At 34.0% G+C, this 21,908-nt stretch overlaps 2 protein-coding genes across 3 annotated transcripts; one reads left to right on the forward strand and one right to left on the reverse strand.

The window, feature by feature from the left end:
* Positions 1 to 101: 101 nt before the first annotated feature.
* Positions 102 to 2,724, reverse strand: mllt11 (MLLT11 transcription factor 7 cofactor). The gene is made up of 2 exons (XM_073822316.1): positions 2,584 to 2,724; positions 102 to 901 (listed from the first exon to the last, which is right to left on the reverse strand). Exon 2 carries the CDS (start codon positions 893 to 895, stop codon positions 641 to 643), a length of 255 nt encoding a protein of 84 aa, XP_073678417.1. The 5' UTR covers positions 896 to 901; positions 2,584 to 2,724; the 3' UTR covers positions 102 to 640.
* Positions 2,725 to 4,978: 2,254 nt separating this feature from the next.
* On the forward strand, positions 4,979 to 19,931 carry mindy1 (MINDY lysine 48 deubiquitinase 1). 2 transcript variants are annotated; one of them, XM_073821928.1, is made up of 11 exons: positions 4,979 to 5,149; positions 5,433 to 5,524; positions 5,630 to 6,648; positions 8,473 to 8,530; positions 11,670 to 11,734; positions 13,522 to 13,680; positions 13,759 to 13,861; positions 15,388 to 15,530; positions 16,888 to 17,079; positions 17,596 to 17,736; positions 19,345 to 19,931. In XM_073821928.1, exons 3-11 carry the CDS (start codon positions 6,034 to 6,036, stop codon positions 19,423 to 19,425), a joined length of 1,557 nt encoding a protein of 518 aa, XP_073678029.1. In that variant the 5' UTR covers positions 4,979 to 5,149; positions 5,433 to 5,524; positions 5,630 to 6,033; the 3' UTR covers positions 19,426 to 19,931. The 2 variants fall into 2 exon arrangements, with proteins under 2 accessions (XP_073678029.1, XP_073678030.1); XM_073821929.1 differs by having other exon boundaries at positions 5,433 to 5,472.
* The last annotated feature ends 1,977 nt before the right edge of the window (positions 19,932 to 21,908 follow it).

Below are 21,908 nucleotides of genomic sequence, written 5' to 3' on the forward strand. Positions count from 1 at the left end.
GCTTGAACCCCTAAAATGTCTCTTAATTTCTCTCAGCGGCCAATGATTAAAAAATATTATCATTTTTAAAACAATATGAATGAAACACGAATACAGATGCATTTGTATTCATTTAGCAGCAAGCTCACTTTAATTGGCATTTGTCATCAAACATGATGGGGGAAAAAATAGTGAAAAGCATTAATTTTCCTTTTATAACACAGACATCCCTTCAATACAAAACCCTTTTAAGTGAGATTCCAGTTTAAATTAATAAATCACTGTTAGCATTAATATTACAAATCATTTGGCAGACAATAATATTATACAATCTTTAATTTTTTTTATTTGTTTTGAATCCCATTGCCTTTAACTTGAAGTGAATTTGGCAGATCATGATCTGGTTATTATAATCTTATTTCATGTCCAATTGAGCAGTCACATAGTTTACAGGGCAGTGAGATACTAAATAGTACAACTAATACATCCATATTTAGTAACGCCCTACTAGTATATCCCAGTTATCACGGTTTACTGACATGGTTTAACAAGAAAGGCATGATACATGACTCTTGTATTCATCAATATGAGACTGGAGTAGAGACACAGTGGCATTAAAAACACAGATTTGGGCAGGAACTGAGAATTGCATTGCAGTGTCTTATAACAGCAGGCTGAAATCCAAGGTATCAACACTAGCGATGGGCTCTTTCCAGTAGTTGAAGGTGGAGTACTTCAACAGCTCCAAATCTTCCTCCTCCTGTCCCAGGGCTTTTTGCAAGCTCTTGGTCGACTTTGCTTCCTTGGACTTGGGCATAGAAATGCCAAGGTCTTCCAGCTCTGACAGGTCCAGTGATGGGATGGGCTCCCTCCAAAACAGGAAGGAGTCGAACTGGCTGCTGGTTGTGTCTAACATTTCGATCTGTGCATTAGGAAGAGATTAAATGGTCAGCACAGCTCTGCTGACAAGCAGATGTTCATTTGATTTCATTAGTTAAATAATGAAGATAATATCTCAACTAAGTTGTTTCTAAGAATACACTGCATTGGTTGCTGTTTAGAAACCTGTTTACATTTTCCCTCAGAGAGCTCCTGACTTCCCATGAGCTATTTTCAGTTACCCGCTATTTTCAGGGAAACCCGAGCTATTTACATCTGTAAAACAACTTTCATATGTAGGCCAAAGGATAAAATATAATATAAAATAAAGAATACACTTATTATATTAATTATAATATACTAATCTCAATTATACTATAATTTTTAATTATTATTTTTTTCTTATAGTGATTAAATGCATTTTAAATTATGACAATTTAATGCAATTTACATATAATAAGATTCAAATACATGTCAATGGAGAAATACATTATAAATCTACTACTAAAAAACAACTTATCAATATGATAATTATAAGAGAAGAATAAAACAGTCAAAATAAAACACTCATCAATGTGATAGTGTCAACATATTAAGCATTTAATTATATTAATATTTGTGCTATAAAAATACACACGCATACAGTATACATTTTGAAAATATGTATATTTACGTGTATACATTTATAATTTATATTATATATAAATATATTTATAAAAATTCTTAAATACATACGTGTGTGTATATTTATTCATAATATGAATATGTACACAAAAACTTAAATACACAAACGTACATGTATATATTTACATTTATTTATATATATTAAATGTAAATCCAACCTTTTTTGAATGTGACTAATCGATTCGATAGCACTTGATAGCAATTAATATATTACAATTGGTGCAATATTTAATAAATTTAGATTTATTTAAGAACTTAGAATAAAACACAATTTTACTTATTATAAAAACAGCTTATTATCATTCTGCTTATTATCATTCCGCAATAATAAAACTGTTGTGGCAACAAAAACAGTAAATGTGCTCATGAATGTATGACGGTGTCCACACTTCTGCCGACTAATTATATTAATATATTATAAATAGATGCGTGATTTAAGACCTTACATGAATAAGAACAAAGCAGTATTATCTTCTCGTTACAAAGAAGTTATATCATTTGAAAGCTGCAATTTTAAAAACATATGAAAGACAATGATTATAATAAAGCCGCTCTAATTAATGAAACTACTACGCGTTCATGGGGCGTCGTGGGGTGATTTAGCCCTGGTCACACAATGCAGCGACGGTATACGCCCAAATTTCACAGACAATCGGTGGATGAGGTCCTTAGATGACCATCAGGAATAGCTTGCATGTTTTTTTTACAGCATCTCACATGCACATCTATTAAAAGAGAGGATCGCGCAGCCCCAAAAATAGTGATGGCGCATCTCATGACAAAGCATTTCAGAGATGCTTCAGTACAGTGGTAAGGATGGATTGCAAGCAACTAACCTTAAATAGGCCTGAAACAAAAACATTTACTGGTAAAAGACGTTCAAATGATCTTATTTTTCATTTATAAGTGAGGTTGTATTAATTTTGATAGACTGGATTTCATGTCTATGTGATGGAACACCAAAATCATTTGAAATGCTTTAAATGAACAGAATTAAAACTAAAATATTTCTTAATAAAAGGAAAAAATAACAAAACATACCTCTGGTTTGTTGTCGTTCTGTTTCAATCAAAGGCGGATTTGAAGATGAATAGAATGCACCCTGTTTGCTCTCAATCTTCTCGCCGGCTGCTCAGCATGAACCAACCGCACCCAACATCACTAGTGACCGGGGTGGGCGATTTGCATTAGCCCCGCCCACCTTCTGTGGATGATTGAGGGGGACCAGTGACAGGTGCATAATTAACACCAAGTGGGCGTGGCTGATATGTCGCTCTAATGAAATAGCGAAAACTAGCAACCGCATTTATGGGAGTTTGTTAGGTTTGTGGGTATCTTTACAATCTGTGGTCCCCATTTTCCTCTGTTAACGACCCCTTCTTCTTTTTTGCAAGTGGAGTCGTCTATTGTGTGATGTGAGTGCTGCTTGTTGATTGGCTGAGTTCAGCATCCATCAGGTCGATTGACCATTCTTTCTAATGACTAAATTTCCTGCACGCAAAATGGAAATGTATTGATTATTGCAGTAGCTTTGGTGTAAGAATATTTAATTTAATTTAGTGAATACCAGATGCACAGAAGGGTAAAATGTGTCAATATAGAATATAAAGAAGCTTTTAGAGAAGTAGTTTTTTTTAAAAAGATCACACAGTAGTATAGAGTTATTCAATATCATTCCTTTTAGAAATGTAGAATATCCAGTATTATATTTGATTAGCTTCAAAACACCAGACAAAAATAAATGATTTACTCTAAAGTTAAACTCATTCCCAGTTATACAAAAACTTAATCAATCCTGTTTAACAGGTAAAGTTAAACATTCACTAAATGTGCATTTTGTACCCTACATTGTGCTAGTCAGTGAAATAAAACAAAACAAGATAAAATAATACGTAAAATAATTAAATATAGCATAAAATAAAATAATAAAATGAATGAAAAAATACTGAAATTTAGGTTTTATAATAAAGTGTATTTATTAATGTGTTTTACAAGATTAATCAAAAGAAAGAAAGAAAGTTAATTCTGTCATTATTTATTCATCCTCAAAACTTGTATACACTACCAGTCAAAAGTTTTTGAACAGTAAGATTTTTAATGTTTTTTCTAAAGAGGTCTCTTCTGCTCACCTAAATTTATTTGATCCAAATTACAGAAAAAACATTATAACTTAATAATAATAACATTATAACTTAAAACATAATAATATATAATTATAACTTTTTTTTTCTATTCAAAATAACTGTTTTCTTTTTAAATATATTTTTAATTATAATTTATTCCTGTGATCCTGAATTTTCAGCATTATTTCTCCAGGCTTGAGGGTCACAAGATCCTTTAGAAATTGTTCAAGAAACATTTGTTATTATTATCACCAATATTTAAAACAGTTGAGTACATTTTTTTCAGGATTCTTTGATGATTAGAAAGATCCAAAAATCAGCATTTATCTGAAACAAAAAGGTTTTGTGATATTATACACTATACCATTCAAAAGCTTGGAGTCAGTAAAATTTTGGGGAAAGCAAGGATGCTTTAAGCTGATCAAAGATAAAGACATTTATAATGTTTCAAAAGATTCTATTTCAGATAAATGCTGTTCTTCTGAACTTTCTATTCATCAGATAAACCTAAAAAAGTCATACATATTAAACATAATTATTATTATTATTGAGCAGCAAATCAGAATACTGAAATGATTTGTATGATAGGATCATGTGACTGAAGTAATGATAATAAAAATGTAGCTTTAAAATCACAGGAATAAATTACATTTTAAAATATATTCAAATAGAAAACAGTTGTTTTAAATAGTAAAAAATATATATTTTTTTAAACAAATAGCTTTTGACTGGTAGTGTACCTTTCATTTTTTTTTTATGTGGAACACGAATGTTTGAGACTGACAGCCTTAGTCACCATTCCCTATTCATTGCATCATTTTGCCCAAACAATGAATGTGAATAAAGCTGTCATTCTTCTTAACAACTCCTTTTGTGTTTTACTAAAGGAAGAAAAACCCGTAATGGTTTGAAAAATAAATGAGGGTTACAAAATTGTGACAGATTTTCTATTCTATTCTATTCTATTCTATTCTATTCTATTCTATTCTATTCTATTCTATTCTATTCTATATTTTTTCTATTCAATTCTATTCTATTCTATTCTATTCTATTCTATTCTATTCTATTCTATTCTATTCCATGCACTTCCTTCCTCCAACCACGAGATGCCACTACATACCTGATAATAATTCATATCCCACACGTCTTAAAATATCGAAAACATTGCCAGTATGTTCTAACATAACACTTGCAAAGTATAAAAAAATATCATGTAGTTATAAAGAATAACGTTAAATTAGCTTCCGACGTGACGTCACTGTTTACAAACACAGGCACCGGAAGTGAGACAGGCAAAAACAAGATTACGGAAAGAGTGGCGAGAAAGAGAGTGACGTGCGCCGTATCAGCCGGACGGCCAGACAGCAAAACCTATAGATTTCAGTCAAACACCTTCACTGGATTACTGTAGTTTACTGTAGTATGTTTTAGGGGCAAAGAACAACGTTTTTAAAGACTTGAAGACCTGCAGAAAGGTCGCCATGGTAAGTTTCTGCTGCTGTTGTAAGTAATGCAGGGTGAGCTGCTGTACTCTTATCAAAATTGTAAGTGTACACTAGTATGTTTGTGAACTCACTGTATTGAGTAGTTGTTTTTTTGCAAATAGATTGGCAAATAAATACCTTATTGTTTTGTTAAGAATCAATATTGTTGACAGTTAATTTATTTAAAACATCACATACAGTGTTTATTGTTTGAAAAGACAACAATTGTCCATTTGCACGTATCAGTTTAAGTGAATCTTGTTTTAATGTCGTTCCGTTTCAGAGTTTTCCTAACCTCCAGAGCGTCATCCTTCAGTGATCAGGTGAAAACTAACCCTCAGGGTCTTCAAACAAATGCATGCTAAGCAAACTATTGTAAGTCAAAGGCTCTTATTTTTATGTCTACTTCAGAATTGCACAGAAATGCATTCTGGTTTGTACATGTTTGTAAATGCTGACATGCTTTGTGTGCGTCCACAGAAAGCCTCCCTGTGACTCAGCTGTTCCCAGAATTAGGCAACTCCTAAAAAAGAAAACAACACGACTAGGCAGAGGTGTGCCGAAAAACTGCCTCTTTAACAGTTTCGACCTCCGCATACTAGTGATGGATGTGGCATGAAAGCAAGAAAGTACTAGGTTTTTACCTTAAGAAGGAATTGATATAATATATCTGACTTTTTGGCACAAGCTATTGCTTTTAAAACGTGGATCCTGCTATAATCCCTCAGAAATATGAAGTAAGCAAAAATACTTTTGGAAAAAAGCAAAACAGTCACTGCCAGGTTTTTTTATTTGATCAGTATTTTTAAAAAACGTGTTTGATTTCCACCCATTTTTTTAATTGGCTTTGTTAATTATAAGCACACAGTTTCGCCGGTCAGGTCATGGCAGATTCTTGCCCAGACACGGTTGATGGTGAGATTCTAGGCATTTCGGAGGGACAGCAGTTGAACACAACCAAAAACGAGGATTTTGCTACTGCTAAACCACAGGACAAGGAAATCGGCCAGAAAGAGGGTGTCACCAATGCTGAGCAATCATCTGGAAGTGTTTCTCATCTTACGAAAGATGAGCTCACACCATGCAAAAATACTTCTCTTGAAGACGATGCTACTGCAGCTCAGTCCGTGATTAGTAAAGGCCAAGACAAAACTGATGAATCTGAGATCCTCAATAGCCAATCCTACACGCCCAGCCAATCAGAAGTGACGCCCACTTTCTCCATGGCCAGTCTGGAGTTCTCCGAGGAGACTAATGGGGTTCCTCCTGATGGACCTTTGATTTCATCCAAATCTGCTCAGGATGCCAAACAAGGCCCCTCTCAGGAGAGCGAAGGGGCCTGTGTGGGGGCTGCGAGGGCATCAGAGCCTAGCATGCCGGCGTATTATTTTGTTAAGTGGATTACCTGGAAAGAAAAGAAGACGGCCGTCATCACACAGAGCGAGAACGGACCCTGCCCTCTGATTGCCATCATGAACATCCTGTTGTTGCGGTGGAAGGTAAGCCATTCGGACTTACCTGCTCATCATATTTGAGCTGTTGAGTGCAAATACATGGTGCAAAACAAGTGCATTATGTGGTGTATCACTTATGCTATTTGAACAAACCTAAAACCAAAATATAATAATAATAATAAATTCTATTTTTAATGCGCCTTTCTTACACTCAATGCGCTACAACAGTATAAAAGAACACACTACTCCATAATAACAATCACAATAACAACAGCTGTAAGATTATAACTTAAAAGCTTCACTAAAAAGATTTTGAGTAATTTCTTAAAACAGTCGAAAGATGGAGCATTCCTAATTGGAGGAGGCAGAGAATTCCACAACCTGGGAGCAAAAATATTAAACTCTGTGTTGCTGATGTGAAAGGTACTTTGAATTTTCTAAGTCATCTGACATGCTTTTTGCCTGGTGACCAATAACTAAATTGCATTGACTAAAATCAGTGATTAATATAAATATACACTACCAGTCAAAAGTTTTTGAACAGTAAGATTTTTGATATTTTTCAAAGAATTCTTTTCTGCTGCATTTATTTGATCCAAAATACAGCAAAATCTGTAATATATTTTGAAATAGTTTTACTATTTAAAATAGCTGCTTTCTATTTGAATACATTTTAAAATATAAATAAAAACAATAATAATTTTCAGCATCATTACTTAAGTCTTAAGTGTCACATGATCCTTCAGAAATCATTTTAATATGCTGATTTTAACATTTTATTATTATTATTGTTATCAATATTTAAAACAGTTAATTACATATTTAAATAAAATATATTAATAAATTATAGAAATTATTACCTTTATATAGCAAGAATGGTGATAAAGACATTTATAATGTTATAAAAAAAAATCTTAATTCAGATAAATTCTGTTCTTCTAAACTTTCTGTTCAACAGCTAATCTGAATTTTAGAATGATTTTTGAAGGATCATGTGACTGGAGTAATGATGTTAACAATTCAACTATGAAAGCGGTTATTTTAAATAGTAAAAATATTTAAAAACTCTACTGTTTTTGCCGTACTTTATTTGGATCAAATAAATGCAGGCCTGGTGAGCAGAAGAAAAAAAAAACATTAAAAATCTTACTGTTCAAAAACCTTTGACTGGTAATGTAATAAATATAAATAAGTATAAATCTTACTGTTTTTTTTTTTTAATAAGAACAAAGAATTTAATTTATCAGTGATGCATTAAATTATTAAACATGACAGTAAAAACATTTGTTACACAATTTCTATTTCAAATAATTGCTGTGCTTTTGAACTTTCTATTTCTCAAGGAATATAAAAAGCATGAATAAAAAATGATGTTTTAAGCAGCAAATCAGCATCCTCAGGATTAATGAGGATCATGTGACACTGAAGACATAAATTAGTTATTTTAACTAGTAATAATATTTCACAATATTGCTCTTTTGCTGTATTTTTCATCAAATGAATGCAGCATTATTAAGCTAAAGTCTTCTTTAAAACATAAAAAATGTGTATATATAAATAAATAAAATGCATTGTAATCAATGATTCCAGTGTTCAGCTAAACAAAACTTTCTGACTTTTGACTGACCTAGTAATAGACTCATGACTCTCCTTATCTGTTACTGTATAAACACATTTTCAGCTTACAGTAAAACACTGATAACACATTCAGGAAAAAAAGTGTTGTGAAATAGAAGAAAAAAAACTGTAGACAAGGGTGTGCCATGACTAAAAGCAGAAGTATTTGTTTGTGAATTTCATGTACACATAGTTTAGACAATTATATGCTTGTAAAATGCAAACTGTATAAACTCTGTGTCTATTCTTCAGGTAAAGTTGCCGGCTCAGACGGAAGTGGTCACCACAGAAGAGCTGATGGCTCACCTTGGTAGGATGTTTTAGAGCACTGGACATGCTATACATCAAATTACATTAAAACACAGAGTGCATGAGTCACACAGCACATCTCTCCTGGTAATGGACTGTAATAAGTTAAAAAAGCTGGAGTGATGCACCACAATAAACTTTATGGTTGGAAACAGATGGCTGTTGTGACTTGAGAAAGAGAAGGGGGTGTGGTTACTGTGTGAAAACATTTGTGTTTCAGTACCACTAATGGCACCCCAATCACGGATTATACCATTAAGTCTCTGCTCTTTGTGTGAGTAGTCATTTAGAGAACGCTTTTAGGTTAAGTGCCTTGCTCAAGGCACAGTGGTAATACTTTCTGACCCCTCGGGAGGGTTTGAATCTTTACTAGTCCAGATGTTAAAAGAATAGTTCAACCAAAAATGAAAATCTGCTGAAAATGTTAGAGAAGTTCAGTATTACATCATTTGGATCCACAATGGATCTTCTGTAGTGAATGGGTGCCGTCAGAATGAGAGTCCAAACAGCTAAAAAAAAGTCATCTTCATGACTACAGTTGATTAATTAATGATTTTTACTCAAGAAAGTGAAAAACTGTGTTTTTGTAAGAAATTGATCCATCAGTAAGATGTTAAAACCGTAGCTTAAAACCGTTGCTTCTGGTCAAAATAACAAATCCTAATCCTTAACGCTTCCTCCAGTAAAAAGTCCATTACCTGTCATCCTTCCGTATCAAACTCCACCAATTTATGTGTTTAGAATAGTTTTGGACTCGTTTTTATTTGTAAATGGTTTATTTCTTGATCTGTGCATATTTCTCCCCTGATTCAGACGAGATAACTGTCACTAGAGAACGCATATGGATAGATGATAAAAAAAGTTGTGTGGATTATTGTGATCAGCTGTTTGGACTCTAATTCTGATGGCACCCATTTACTACAAGGTGAGCAAGTAATGTAATGCTAAAAACTCATCTTCATCTTGAATGACCTGAGCAAATTTTCAGGTTTGGATGAAGCCTTTTTATTTATTTTTATTTTTTTTGGTGATCAGCTATGGGTGTAGGTTTTCTTTTACAGTGTCCCTAAAAGTATTTGGAAACGTTTGCACATTGAAGTCACTTACATGAATGTCATTGTACTGCATTACGTAACAAAATTCCAACTAAGTGGTAAAAAAAATCTCTAACTTTTTCATTTAAAAAAAAAACAATTCCTATTAACCAACTGGCATCTCTATCATATTATTATTATTATTTACAGTTGAGGTCAAAATATTACATACCGCTTTCAGATTCTGTAAAATGTTAATAATTTTACTAAAATAAGAGGGTTCATACAAAATGCATGTTATTTTTTTTTTTTATTTAGTACTGACCTGAATAAGATATTTCACATAAAAGATGTTTACATATAGTCCACAAGAGCAAATAATAGTTGAATTTATAAATATGACCCTGTTTAAAGTTTACATACACTTGATTCTTAATACCGTGTTGTTACCTGAATGATTCACAGCTGCGTTTTTTTGTTTAGTGATAGTTGTTCACAAGTCCCTTGTTTGTCCTGAACAGTTCAACTACCTGCTGTTCTTCAGAAAAAATCTTTCAGGTCCCACAAATTCTTTGGTTTTTTAGCATTTTTGTGTATTTGAACCCTTTCCAACAATGACTGTATGATTTTAAGATCCATCTTTTCACACTGAGGACAACTGAGGGACTCATATGCAACTATCACAGAAGGTTTGAATGCTCACTGATGCTTCAAAGGAAAACACAATGCATTAAGAGCTAGGGGGTGAAAACTTTTGAACAGAATTGAGATGTGTAAATTTTAGGGGTGGGCATAGATTAATTTTTTTAATCTAGATTAATAATGACTAAACATGTTACGCCGTACTTTTATTTTGACAGGTTGCCGTGAAGTTTCTGTGTATACAGTATGACATGATGCGAGTTTTCTCAAATGAAACGGTATAAGTGACACTCACAGCAGTTTGGGAGATTGAGTTTATCTGTTCATGTGAGATGCAAATGCCAAAAATTACCGGGAGCGTCACGTGTGTTTCAGTATGCGTGTAGTAAAAGCGCGTCTCCACCATTCATAGTATGAATTTCATACATACAGCTAGGCAAACGGAACATACCGGATTCATATTAAAACGGTCTTTTTGCATTTCAGTTTTCACAGACACTAGTCCATATCGCGATTTGAATTAAGTGACAGACCATATTTGATTTATGAATCCCAAAAACGACGAATTTCCGTGGCATTTCGCGCTATAGTAGATTCGGTTTTTATGAACGGAGGACGACGTGATCCCGTCTGTGTTTTGGCGGAGGAGACATAAACGCGCGACCATATTCTATAGTCTTTGGTATACATCCGCGTTAAACTATCAAGGTGAAAGTCATCATAGCTTGCGTAGTTTAGACCCAGCTCCCAACCCAATTTTGAGAATAGATTAACGGCGATATTTTTTTTTATCGCCCGATAAAAGTCTCACGTTAACGCAGCACGTTAACGCCGATAACGGCCCACCACTAGTAAATTTGTATTATTTTGCCTAAATATTATATTTTCATTTAGTACTCCCTTTTAGAAACTACAGAAGATACTTATATGTTTCCCAGAAGACAAAATAAGTTAAATTTACCCTGATCTTTAAATTCAAAAGTTTTCACCCCCGACTCTTATTGCATTGTTTCCTTCTGGAGCATCAGTGAGCGTTTGAACCTTCTGTAATAGTTGCATATGAGTCCCTCATATGTCCTCAGTGTTAAAACATGGATCTCAAAATCGTAGTCAATTGTTGGAAAGGGTTCAAATACAGATTCTGCAAGGTGTATGTAAACTTTTGACTTCAACTGTATACTGTCTGTACTTACATTTTTTCTAATACAATGACATTTTAAGTGTGGCTTAAGTGTCCAAATATTTTTGGAGCCACTGTATATCACCTCTTATCAGGTCACAACTAGAAAGATCAGCATGTGATGAGGATATTATGTTGCTGAGTGATGGGGAGATAAACCAGAAGTGCTTTTACAAACAATAAAAATATGCTTGACATGAAAAGGTGACACTTCTCAATTCACATCACAGAAAGCTGAAGTGTTTTTTTAAAAAAGGTTAACACTAATTCTATTCTTGTTCCAGGTGAATGTGTGCTGTCCATCAAGCCACGAGAGAAAGCAGAAGGCATGGAGCTGAATTTCCAGCAGGTAAATTACAGTGTGGGAGAACAAGTTTAACAGGCTCAGCTCTGCTCAGATCTTCAGCACATGTTTAGTGAATATAATTAACATGTTAAGCAGATGGGCTGCGCTGGAAACCTCAGAACCGAAGGACATATACAATCAGATATTGTGAACAAGGCCTTCAAACTGTGAAAGAAGGCTTGTGATCCCTTCATTACGATTCTAACAATTACATTGTGTGTTTGTGCTTATAAAGATGCACAAATGAAAGCCTCCTTTTGTTCATGTGCCGTTGCTCTTTTTGCTCATGATTGAAAATTAGATGGATAATTAAAGCTTATGCAAGAACCTGAGCTTTATTTAATTATTTGTTTCATATATTTTGCTACTTAAATGGCTTGAGTGTACACGGATAATAACAAACTGAAAAATGTACACTGCCAGTCAAAATGTTTTGGACAGTAGGATTATACATGTTTTTAGTCTCCTCTGCTCACCAAGCCTGCATTTATTTTGATCTTAAAACAGCAAAAGCAGTAAAATTGTGAAATATTTGTACTATTTAAAATAACTGCTTTCTATTTGAATGTATTTTAAAATGTAATATATTTTTGTGATCAGCGGATCCAGGCTTGAGTGTCACATGATATTTTAGAAATTCTTCTGATATGCTGATTTGCTGTTCAGGAAAAAAATGTATTGTTATTATCAATATTTAAAACAGTTGAGTACATTTTTGTCAGCATTCTTTGATAAATAGAAAGATCCAAAGATCAGCATTTATCTGAAATAAAAGCTTTTGTAACATTATACACTATACTATTCAAAAGCTTGGAGTCAGTATAATGCTTGGAGTCAATAAAGAATGCTTTAAATTGATCGAAAGTGATGATAAAAAATATTTATTGTGTTACAAAAGATTTCTTTTTCAGATAAATGCTGTTCTTCTGGACTTTCTATTCATCAAAGAAACCTGAAAAAATACTACTCGGCTGTTTTCAACATAATAATAATAATAAATGTTTTTTTGAGCAGTGAATCAGCATATTAGAATGATTTCTGAAGGATCATGTGACTGGAGTAATGATGCTAAAAATTCAGCTTTGAAATCACAGGAATAAATTACATTTTAAAATATTTAAATAGAAAACAGTTATTTTAAATGGTAAATATATTTTAAAATTGTACTGTTTTTGCTGTACTTTAAATCAAATGAAAGAAGACTTTGTGAGGAGAAGAGACTTCTTTAAACGTCAAAAAAAGTCTAAAAACTTTTGACTGGTACTGTATATATATGTTTATTTTTAAGTTAGTTTTCCTAAATATAGTCTGCTGTTGGCTTGTCTTGAGAATTCAAAATAGAAATAATCAAGGTTTATTTTATAATTTTTTATAAGATAATTTTTTATTTAGCTTTTATTTATTTACATTGTTACAAAATATACTATATTTACTATATATCATATACCTGAAAAAAATGGACAAATATTAAGCAGCACAACATTTTTTTAACATTGATAATAATACAATATTTTTTTGTGAATGAACACCAAATCAACATATCTGAATGATTTCTGAACAATACTGACCCCAAACTTTTGAACTATAATGTATTTATCAATTAATTTTAGTTTTTAAAATTCAGTTTACATGATTTCAACTTAATAGATTAGCTAAGAGCAGCAGTCAGCATGTTTTGTAGTAAATATTTCACTTAATATGTTCCACTTGACCTAGAAATCTCAATCTGTCATAAAATCCCCTGGTCTCACAAGGCTTTGTTTTTATTCTATTTCTCATTGCCTACACAGAACATGAGTGACGCGATGGCTGTACTGCCAAAGTTGTCCACAGGCCTCGATGTTAATGTGCGTTTTACAGGCGTGTCTGATTTTGAGTACACACCTGAGTGCATCGTCTTTGATCTGCTTGACATTCCGCTCTATCACGGCTGGCTTGTCGATCCACAGGTACGTCAGCAGAAAAATGCTCTAATGTATGAATTCTGTATATCCAGACAACAATACAAGTGCTGCATTCTTCTTCAGAGTCCTGAAGTGGTGTCTGCAGTGGGCAAACTCAGCTACAACCAACTGGTGGAGAAGATCATAGATTTCAAGCACTCGACAGATAGCAGTCAAGTCAGCGAAGGTACACTTAATGTTATTTCTTATACGCAAATGTACAGTGAGGGAAAAAATATTTGATCCCCTGTTGAAAAAAATCCATAAAAACACATTACAAAAAAGTTATAAATTGATTTGCATTTTAATAAGTGAAATAAGTATTTGACTCCTTTGCAAAACATGACTTAGTACTTGGCAGCAAAACCCTTGTTGGCAATCACAGAGGTCAGACGTTTCTTGTTGTTTGCACACATCTCAGAAGGGATTTTGTCCCACTCCTCTTTGCAGATCCTCTCTAAATAATTGTGAGGATTCAAGGCTGATGTTTGGCAACTCAAACCTTTATCTATGGGATTAAGGTCTGGAGACTGGCTAGGCCACTCCAGGACCTTAATGTGCTTCTTCTTGAGCCTTTACTTTGTTGCCTTGGCTGTGTGTTTTGGGTCATTGTCATGCTGGAATACCCATCCACAATCCATTTTCAATGCCCTGGCTGAGGAAAGGAGGTTCTCACCCAAGACGGTGCCTGGCCCTGTCCATCGTCCCTTTGATGCGGTGCAGTTGACCTGTCTCCTTAGCAGAAAAACAGCCCCTAAGTATAATGTTTCCACCTCCATGTTTGACGGTGGGGATGGTGTTCTTGGGGTCATAGGCAGCATTCCTCCTCCTCCAAACACGGCGAGTTGAGTCGATGCCAAAGAGCTTGATTTTGGTTTCATCTGACCACAACACTTTCACCCAGTTCTCTGAATCATTCAGATGTTCGTTGGCAAACTTCAGACGGGCCTGTGCATGTGCTTTCTTGAGCAGGGGGACTTTGTGGGCGCTGCAGGATTTTAGTCCTTCACAGCGTAGTGTGTTACCAATTGTCTTCTTGGTGACTATAATCCCAGCTGCCTTGAGATCATTGACAAGATCCTCCCGTGTAGTTCTGGGCTGATTCCTCTCCGTTGATCATTGAAACTCCACTAGGTGAGATCTTGCATGGAGCCCCAAACCGAGAGAGCGACAGTTATTTTGTGCGAATGATCACACCAAATGTTGTCACCAAGCTGCTTGGCGATGGGCTTGTAGCCCATTCCAGTCTTGTGTAGGTCTACAATCATACACCTGACATCCTTGGACAGCTCTTTGGTCTTGGCCATGGTGGAGAGTTTGGAATCTGATTGATCGATTGCTTCTGTGGACGGGTGTTTTTTATACAGGTAACAAACTGAGATTAGGAACACTGTTTTAAAGGGAGTGCTTCTAATCTCAGCTTGTTACCTGTTTAAAATACATCTGGGAGCCAGAAATCTTGCTGATTGATAGGGGATCAAATACTTATTTCACTTATTAAAATGCAAATCTGGATTTTTTTTTTTGTTGTTATTCTGTCTCACAGTTAAAATAAACCTACCATTAATATTATACACGAATCATTTCTTTGTCACTGGGCAAACATACAAAATCAGCAGGGGATCAAATAATTTTTCCCTCATTGTACATCAGAGGGGTGTGTGCCATTGTATTAATGGCTGATGGTAAGTCTTAATCTCTGTTTGTTGACAGGTTTGATAGCAGAGCAATTTTTGGAGTCCACAGCAACCCAGCTGTCGTATCACGGCCTGTGTGAGCTCAACACGACAGCCAAGGAGGGCGAACTGTCTGTGTTTTTCAGGAACAACCACTTCAGCACTATGATAAAGCACAAGGTGTTTAGCAGCCTTCCCACACCAACACTCTCCATAGCAGCTAAGCTGATTATAACAACCCTAGAGACGTCAAGCTACTTTAAACCCACCACCACCACCACAAAAAAAGAAAGACTTTTTGACAGATTTCTATAGCAAAAATAGCACAGAAGTATTTATTTGTTCATGTTTTGTGCCCAAATTCAGCATGGGTAACTGCATTTCGCTCACATTTTGAGCAAAAAGATGCACTAAAATGCTGAGATTTTGCTTTGCTAAACATAAAGTTCACCCAAAAATGAAAATTCTGTCAGTACTTACTCACCCTCTTATCGTTCCAAACTTGTAATACTTTTGTTTATCTTCATAACACAAATCAAGATATTTTTGATGAAATCAGAGAGCTTTCTGACCCTGAATAGACAGCAACATTCAAGGCCCAGAAAGATAAATTAGTCCGTGTGACATCAGTGGTTCAACCGTAATGTCATGAAGCTACAAGAACTATTTTTGTGTGCAAAGAAAACAACAATAATGACTTTATTTTACTTAATAATGACTCCCTTTAAAAGCAAGACACTACAGGCAAAAAAACAAAAATGAATGCACTGGTCATTTTTGAGATTTTGGGCAGTTTCAAAAAGTGATGTTTCTGTGGAAAAAAAACATCCAAAATATATTTTGAGTGTTTATTTGATCTATTTATGACTCTGGACCACAAAACCAGTCATAAGGGTCCATTTTTTTAAAACCGAGATGTATGCACCATCTGAAAGTTAAATAAATAAGCTTTCCATTTACGTATTTGTTAGGATAGAACAATATTTGGCTGAGATACAATTATTTGAAAATCTGGATTCTAAGGGTGCAAAAAAATCACCTTTAAAGAGAAAGTCACCTTTAAAGTTGCCCAAAAGAAGTTCTTAGCAATGCATGTTACTAATCAAAAATTGTTTTATATTTACAGTAGGAAATGTACAAAATATCCTTATGGAACATGGTCTTTACCTAATATCCTAATGATTTTTGGCATAAAAAGTCAATCATTTTGACCCATACAATGTATTGTTGGCTATTGCTACAAATATACCTGTGCTACTTATGCCTGGTTTGGTGGTCCAGGGTCACATTTGTGTCTGTAGAGTTCAATTATACAACATATAATATAACAAAACATTGAAATGCTGTTTTCTCAAAATGTTTTTTTTTTCTCCTACACTGAGTGAGAAATCTTCTCTTCAGTAGCACGTACATTACACTGAACAGAAAAGATGATATTTTGAAGAATATTTAGCAAATTTGAATGGCTTTGTTGCTGTTATTATCAACATCGTATCCACTGACCAGTGAAGAGAATGTTCAATGTGTGAAATTGCAGGGTCACCTTTACCTGCTGGTCACAGATCAGGGATTCCTGCAGGAGGAGAGCGTGGTTTGGGAGAGTCTCCATAATGTGGAGGGGGATGGGAATTTCTGTGACTCAGACTTCAGATTGTGTCACCCTTCCCAGAAACCCCCAGCAGCCAGCCAGGCCACCACACAACAGCAGCAGCAAATGCAGATCGACCAGGTGATTAAGAACTTGGCTTGCTTTTCCCTATCGTATCCACCTTATTGTTCAATGCAGGCGCTTTCTGTCAATGTGCGAGACTTCTGGTTCATTAGCTGCTGTAGAGAAATAACGAGAAGAATAACAAAGTCCAGTAAACGGTAAAACTGTTTGCACTACGAACGAATGTGTTCGTAGTTAAGATAATACATTAAAATAATACGGTAAGACACACCATTTTGCAATATCAATCAGCAAAACCAGCTGTTTTGACACTGGAAGCCAGACACGTGAAATTTACAAATGGCTGCACCCGCTCTTACAAGAAAAATAAGGTGGATAGATGTAAGAGTAGCCAATAATATCATGGCCTAACATGTTCCACCTCCTCATGATCCAATGCAAAATAAGTCTACATTATTTCCAATTTCCCAATGCTAGCTTAAGTTTAAGATTTTGGGAAAGCTGTTTCATGTTGGTATCTATGCTAACATTGTTTTAAGATTGATTTAGTGAATGTTTGGATGTGTTATCCAGGACTATCTGGTGGCGATGTCCCTGCAGCAGCAGCAGGGTGAAGCTCCTGGACCCTTGAGTGATCTTGAGCTGGCCAGACAGCTGCAGCAAGAGGAGTATCAGCAGCCACAAACACAACAGCACCAGCCCTCAGCAGGACAGGTACTTCTTGTTTTTCATTCGGGAGGAAACTTTAGGGCATCATTCTTTGAGTTAAAATTTGCTTTATTCATGAAACCCTGGCATAATGAATGAATGAGTAAATCATTTATAAACCCTTGTGTAATTTGTTGCATCAAGTGTAGTGCGACGGTTTACATAAGAGTAGATTTGTGAATGATTTACACATACCTGTCTGAATGTACGCTCCTGTTTAAAGACAAGTTTCTTATGGTTAACTGCGTTTATTTGATCAAAAATACACAAAAAAATAGTAATTTTGCGTAATTTTATTACAATTTAAGAGAAATGTTTTTTAAAACATTTTAAAACGTAATTTATTCTTGTGATGGATTGAGTGTTACAGAATTCTGAATAAAACATTAAAATAGCAAAATATAAATTCTGAAAAAAGTAATTCTAAATCAAATTAAATCAAATTAGATGTAAATTCTAAAAAAAAATTCTTAAATGTAAATTCTAAATTTTGAGAAACTCAGAATTCTGATTAGAATGTAAATCAGAATTCTGAAAAAATAAGTAAAAAAGTAACAACATAAAATTGTGAGATGTAAACTCACCAGAATTGTCAAATGTCAAAATTATAAGACGTAAACTCAGAATTCTGAAAAAAATTCAAAATTGCGTGATGTAAACTCAATATTCTGAAAAAATTAAAATTGAGAAAATTTAACAATTCTAAAATGTAAATTATGAGATGTAAACTCAGAATTCTGAATGACAAACTTAGAATTCTGAAAAAAGAAGTAAAAACTGCACAGTGTTTAAAAAATTTAAATTGAGATGTAAACTTAGATTTCTGAATAAAATGTCAAAATTTCAAAATATAAATTCAGAATTCTGAAAAAAAAAATCTAAATTGTTAAATGTAAACTCAGAATTTTAATTTAAAAAGTCAAAATTCAGTTTCCTCATAAAATGTCAAAATACGAAAATGTAAATTTGGAATTCTCATTTTTTTTTAATTCTGAGATGTAAATGGAGAATTCTGATTTAAAGTCAGAATTATGAGATGTAAAATCAGAAATGTCAAAATTGCATGACTTAAACTCAAAATTCTAAAGAGTAAAAATTGAGAATTCTGAAAAAAAGGACACAACTGTAAGACAAACTCAGAATTCTGAATAAAGAAGTAAAAATTGCAAAATGTAAATCCAGATTTCTGAAAAAAATTATCTAAATTGTGAGATGTAAATTCACAATTCTAATAAAAAAGGTCCAAATTCAGAGATGTAAACTCAAAATTCTAAATAATGTCAAAACATAAATTCAGAATTTAGAAAAAAAGTCAAAATTGTGAAATGTAAATTCTGAATTCTGATTACATTGTCTAAACTGTGAGATGTAAATTTTTTCTGGAAAAAAAAAAAAAGTCAAAATTGCAAAATGTAAATTTTGGATTCTACAAGCTTTGTTCTTTTTGGAAACAAAGCTTCCACAGGTTCCAGTAGCTACATAAGAAAGTCAAATGCCCTTTGGAAAGCTTTCCTTGCTCAGTTTATTGTTTCTGCAGTAGTGTAATGACCAAATTCACAAGTGTTACTTGAAACTGACCTCTAAATGTGCACACATCCCTTCATATCCCTGCAGGTGAGAGGTCAGGCCGCATCTCAGCACGGAGGACAGAGGCGCCGGGAAAAGAAGGACGACTCGGATTGTTGTATTCTTTAAGTCAGAGTCCACTCACCACCGTAACCAGACTCTCAAAGCTTCAGTTAACAGTTTGTTCTGTACCACTACTGAAACAAGGGACTTCACTCTTAGCTGACCTGTCGTCCCAATGCCAAGCCTGCCTTTACAGTACAGTTGACCCCCTCGTTTTTGCCTTTCCTTTATCCTCACGGTTGGAACTGTTGCTCATCGTTGTCTGCTGGACCAAATAAAGGTAGCAGTTGTTTGTAAGCACTAACGAATGTTTGAGTGCTAGTGTGGAGCTCCTAACTATGCCACTGAACATCCAAGACTGTAATGGTAAATAATCAGGTATTGTAATAAGAATTTAATATTACACTGAAATGCTACTGTCTCAAGTTGATCTGTACATAGTTAGTGGTTATCGGCTTTTCATCCAAAGTGATGTACAGTACACAGGACTGTGCTGTGATTCGCTCAGTGCACTGTGGAGCTCCCTGGATCCTGTAAGCTGAGCTAATAAAGCCACCTCTGTTAACAGGAAATGTGTGCGCATTCATTGATTTATGAAATGTTTTGAATATCGTATTACACAAAGAAACTTAAGCGCAGCATTTTTTGCACACGTATACAATGGGTTTCAAAAGTCTGAGAACACTTTGCATTTTTGTTTAATACAAAACCGATAATCATGTTAGAACATCTGGCTGTCTGGTCTGTACAAAGAGACACATGATTCATGTCACAAATTGACACGATTTGAGTTGAGAAACAGTGTCATATTTGTTTTAATTTCAAAATTATTTTATTTCCAGACTTTTTATTACTGTAGGACACTATAGATATGACAGCAAGCAAAGATTCTGAATTTGGATTCAGTTTACATCTCGCAATTTTGACATTTTTCAGAATTCTGAGTTTAGATCTCATCATTTAGACTTTTTTTTTTATGCAAAACTAACTTTTACATGTTGTTTGAACATTAATGTGTGTTGGCAGTTTGTGTACACAACAACCCTACAATGATAAAAATCCACCCAGTCGATTAATAATTAACTTTTAATAAAAAGTAATATACCCTTATTAAAATCGGGTCATTCTCAGCTTCTTGTCGGTGTGACGACACACAGACAGAGGCCACTCCCATGATCGTTGATTGACATATGCCCCTTACCTTAGACCCGCTCTCATCGAGCTGAAACAGTCCGACTCCGATCGCCACTGTGTGACTCGGGTGCAAACAAGAATGTCTCTGATTGAGCGATTGAGGTGTTCTGTTGTTGGATGTAATAATGAACACAGCAGTCGTCATTTACTCCCGACATCTGAGCCGCTGAAGACGCAGAGGATAACGTTACTTTCATTTTTAAAAAAGAAAGCACCGATCTACATACACGTCTAGTTCGTGCGAATCGTTCCTTTTTTTTTAATGTCGCCAAAGTAAACATTACAGCTCATAATCCCAAATCAGAGAGGGGCGGGGCAAACGGAGCTCATTTGCATTTAAAGGGACCATGCAATAAAATGAGTGGATTTTTTGCAGAGCTGATTTTGACAAGGTAAAAGGGTGTCTTTTTACACTACTGAGAAAGTATATTATAGACTTTTCATTAAGACCCTAAAGAATCATATGAACTTGTGGAAAATGGGCATCCGATGACCCCTTTAAATCAGAATTTTAAGTTTACATCTCGCAATTTTCACATTTTTCAGAATTCTGAGTTTACAAAACATAATTTTGACTTTTTTTTTAATCAGAATTTTAAGGTTTTGTCTTGCAATTTTGACATTTTTCCAGAATTCTGAATTTATATCTTATTTCAACGTTTTTTATAATTCTGAGTTAACACCTCAATTTTTTTTTCACAATTTTGAGTGTTTCGCAATTTTGACTTTTTTTTAAAAATTCCGTTTAAATCTCATAATTTTGACTTTTTAAATCAGAATTTTGAGTTCATGTCTGACGATTTTGAATTCTGAGTTTACATCTCAATTGTCATTTTTTTCAGAATTTTGAGTTTACGTTTTGCAAACTTTTTTAAAATCAGAATTCTCAATTCACATCTCACAATTTTGACATTTTTCAGAATTGAGTTTAAAGCTAATAATTTTGACCTTTAAAATCATTTTTTTTTTCATAATTCTGAGTTTACATCAAAAAAAAAATTTCAGAATGTTGTTTACGTTTTGCAAATATGAATTTTTTCAGAATTCTGAGTTTACATCACATATTTTGACTTTTAAATCAGAAATTTTGAGTTTGTCATGCAATTTTGACTTTTTCAGAATTGAGTTTATAGCTCACAATTTTGACTTTTTTTTTAAATCTGAATTTTTTCAGAATTTTGAGTTTACATCTAAATTTTTTTTCAGAATTTTGAATTTACGTCTCAGAATTTTGACTTTTTTCCGAATTCTGAGTTTACATCACATATTTTGACGACATTTAAAATCAGAATTTTGACATTTTTTTCGGAATTCTGAGTTTACATCTCAATTTTTAGTCAAAAGTTAAATTCTTT

This window comes from Garra rufa, chromosome 17 (assembly GCF_049309525.1).
Source record: "Garra rufa chromosome 17, GarRuf1.0, whole genome shotgun sequence".
In the NCBI taxonomy this organism is placed as follows: Eukaryota; Metazoa; Chordata; class Actinopteri; order Cypriniformes; family Cyprinidae; genus Garra; species Garra rufa.

Bases quoted from the DNA above. Each gene is read 5' to 3' on its own strand.
- mllt11 (XM_073822316.1), bottom strand. From the start codon at position 895: ATGTTAGACACAACCAGCAGCCAGTTCGACTCCTTCCTGTTTTGGAGG.
- mindy1 (XM_073821928.1), top strand. From the start codon at position 6,034: ATGGCAGATTCTTGCCCAGACACGGTTGATGGTGAGATTCTAGGCATT. The intron at 8,531-11,669 runs GTAGGATGTTTT...TTCTTGTTCCAG, and splicing joins AGAGCTGATGGCTCACCTTG to GTGAATGTGTGCTGTCCATC. The intron at 13,681-13,758 runs GTACGTCAGCAG...ATTCTTCTTCAG, and splicing joins GCTGGCTTGTCGATCCACAG to AGTCCTGAAGTGGTGTCTGC.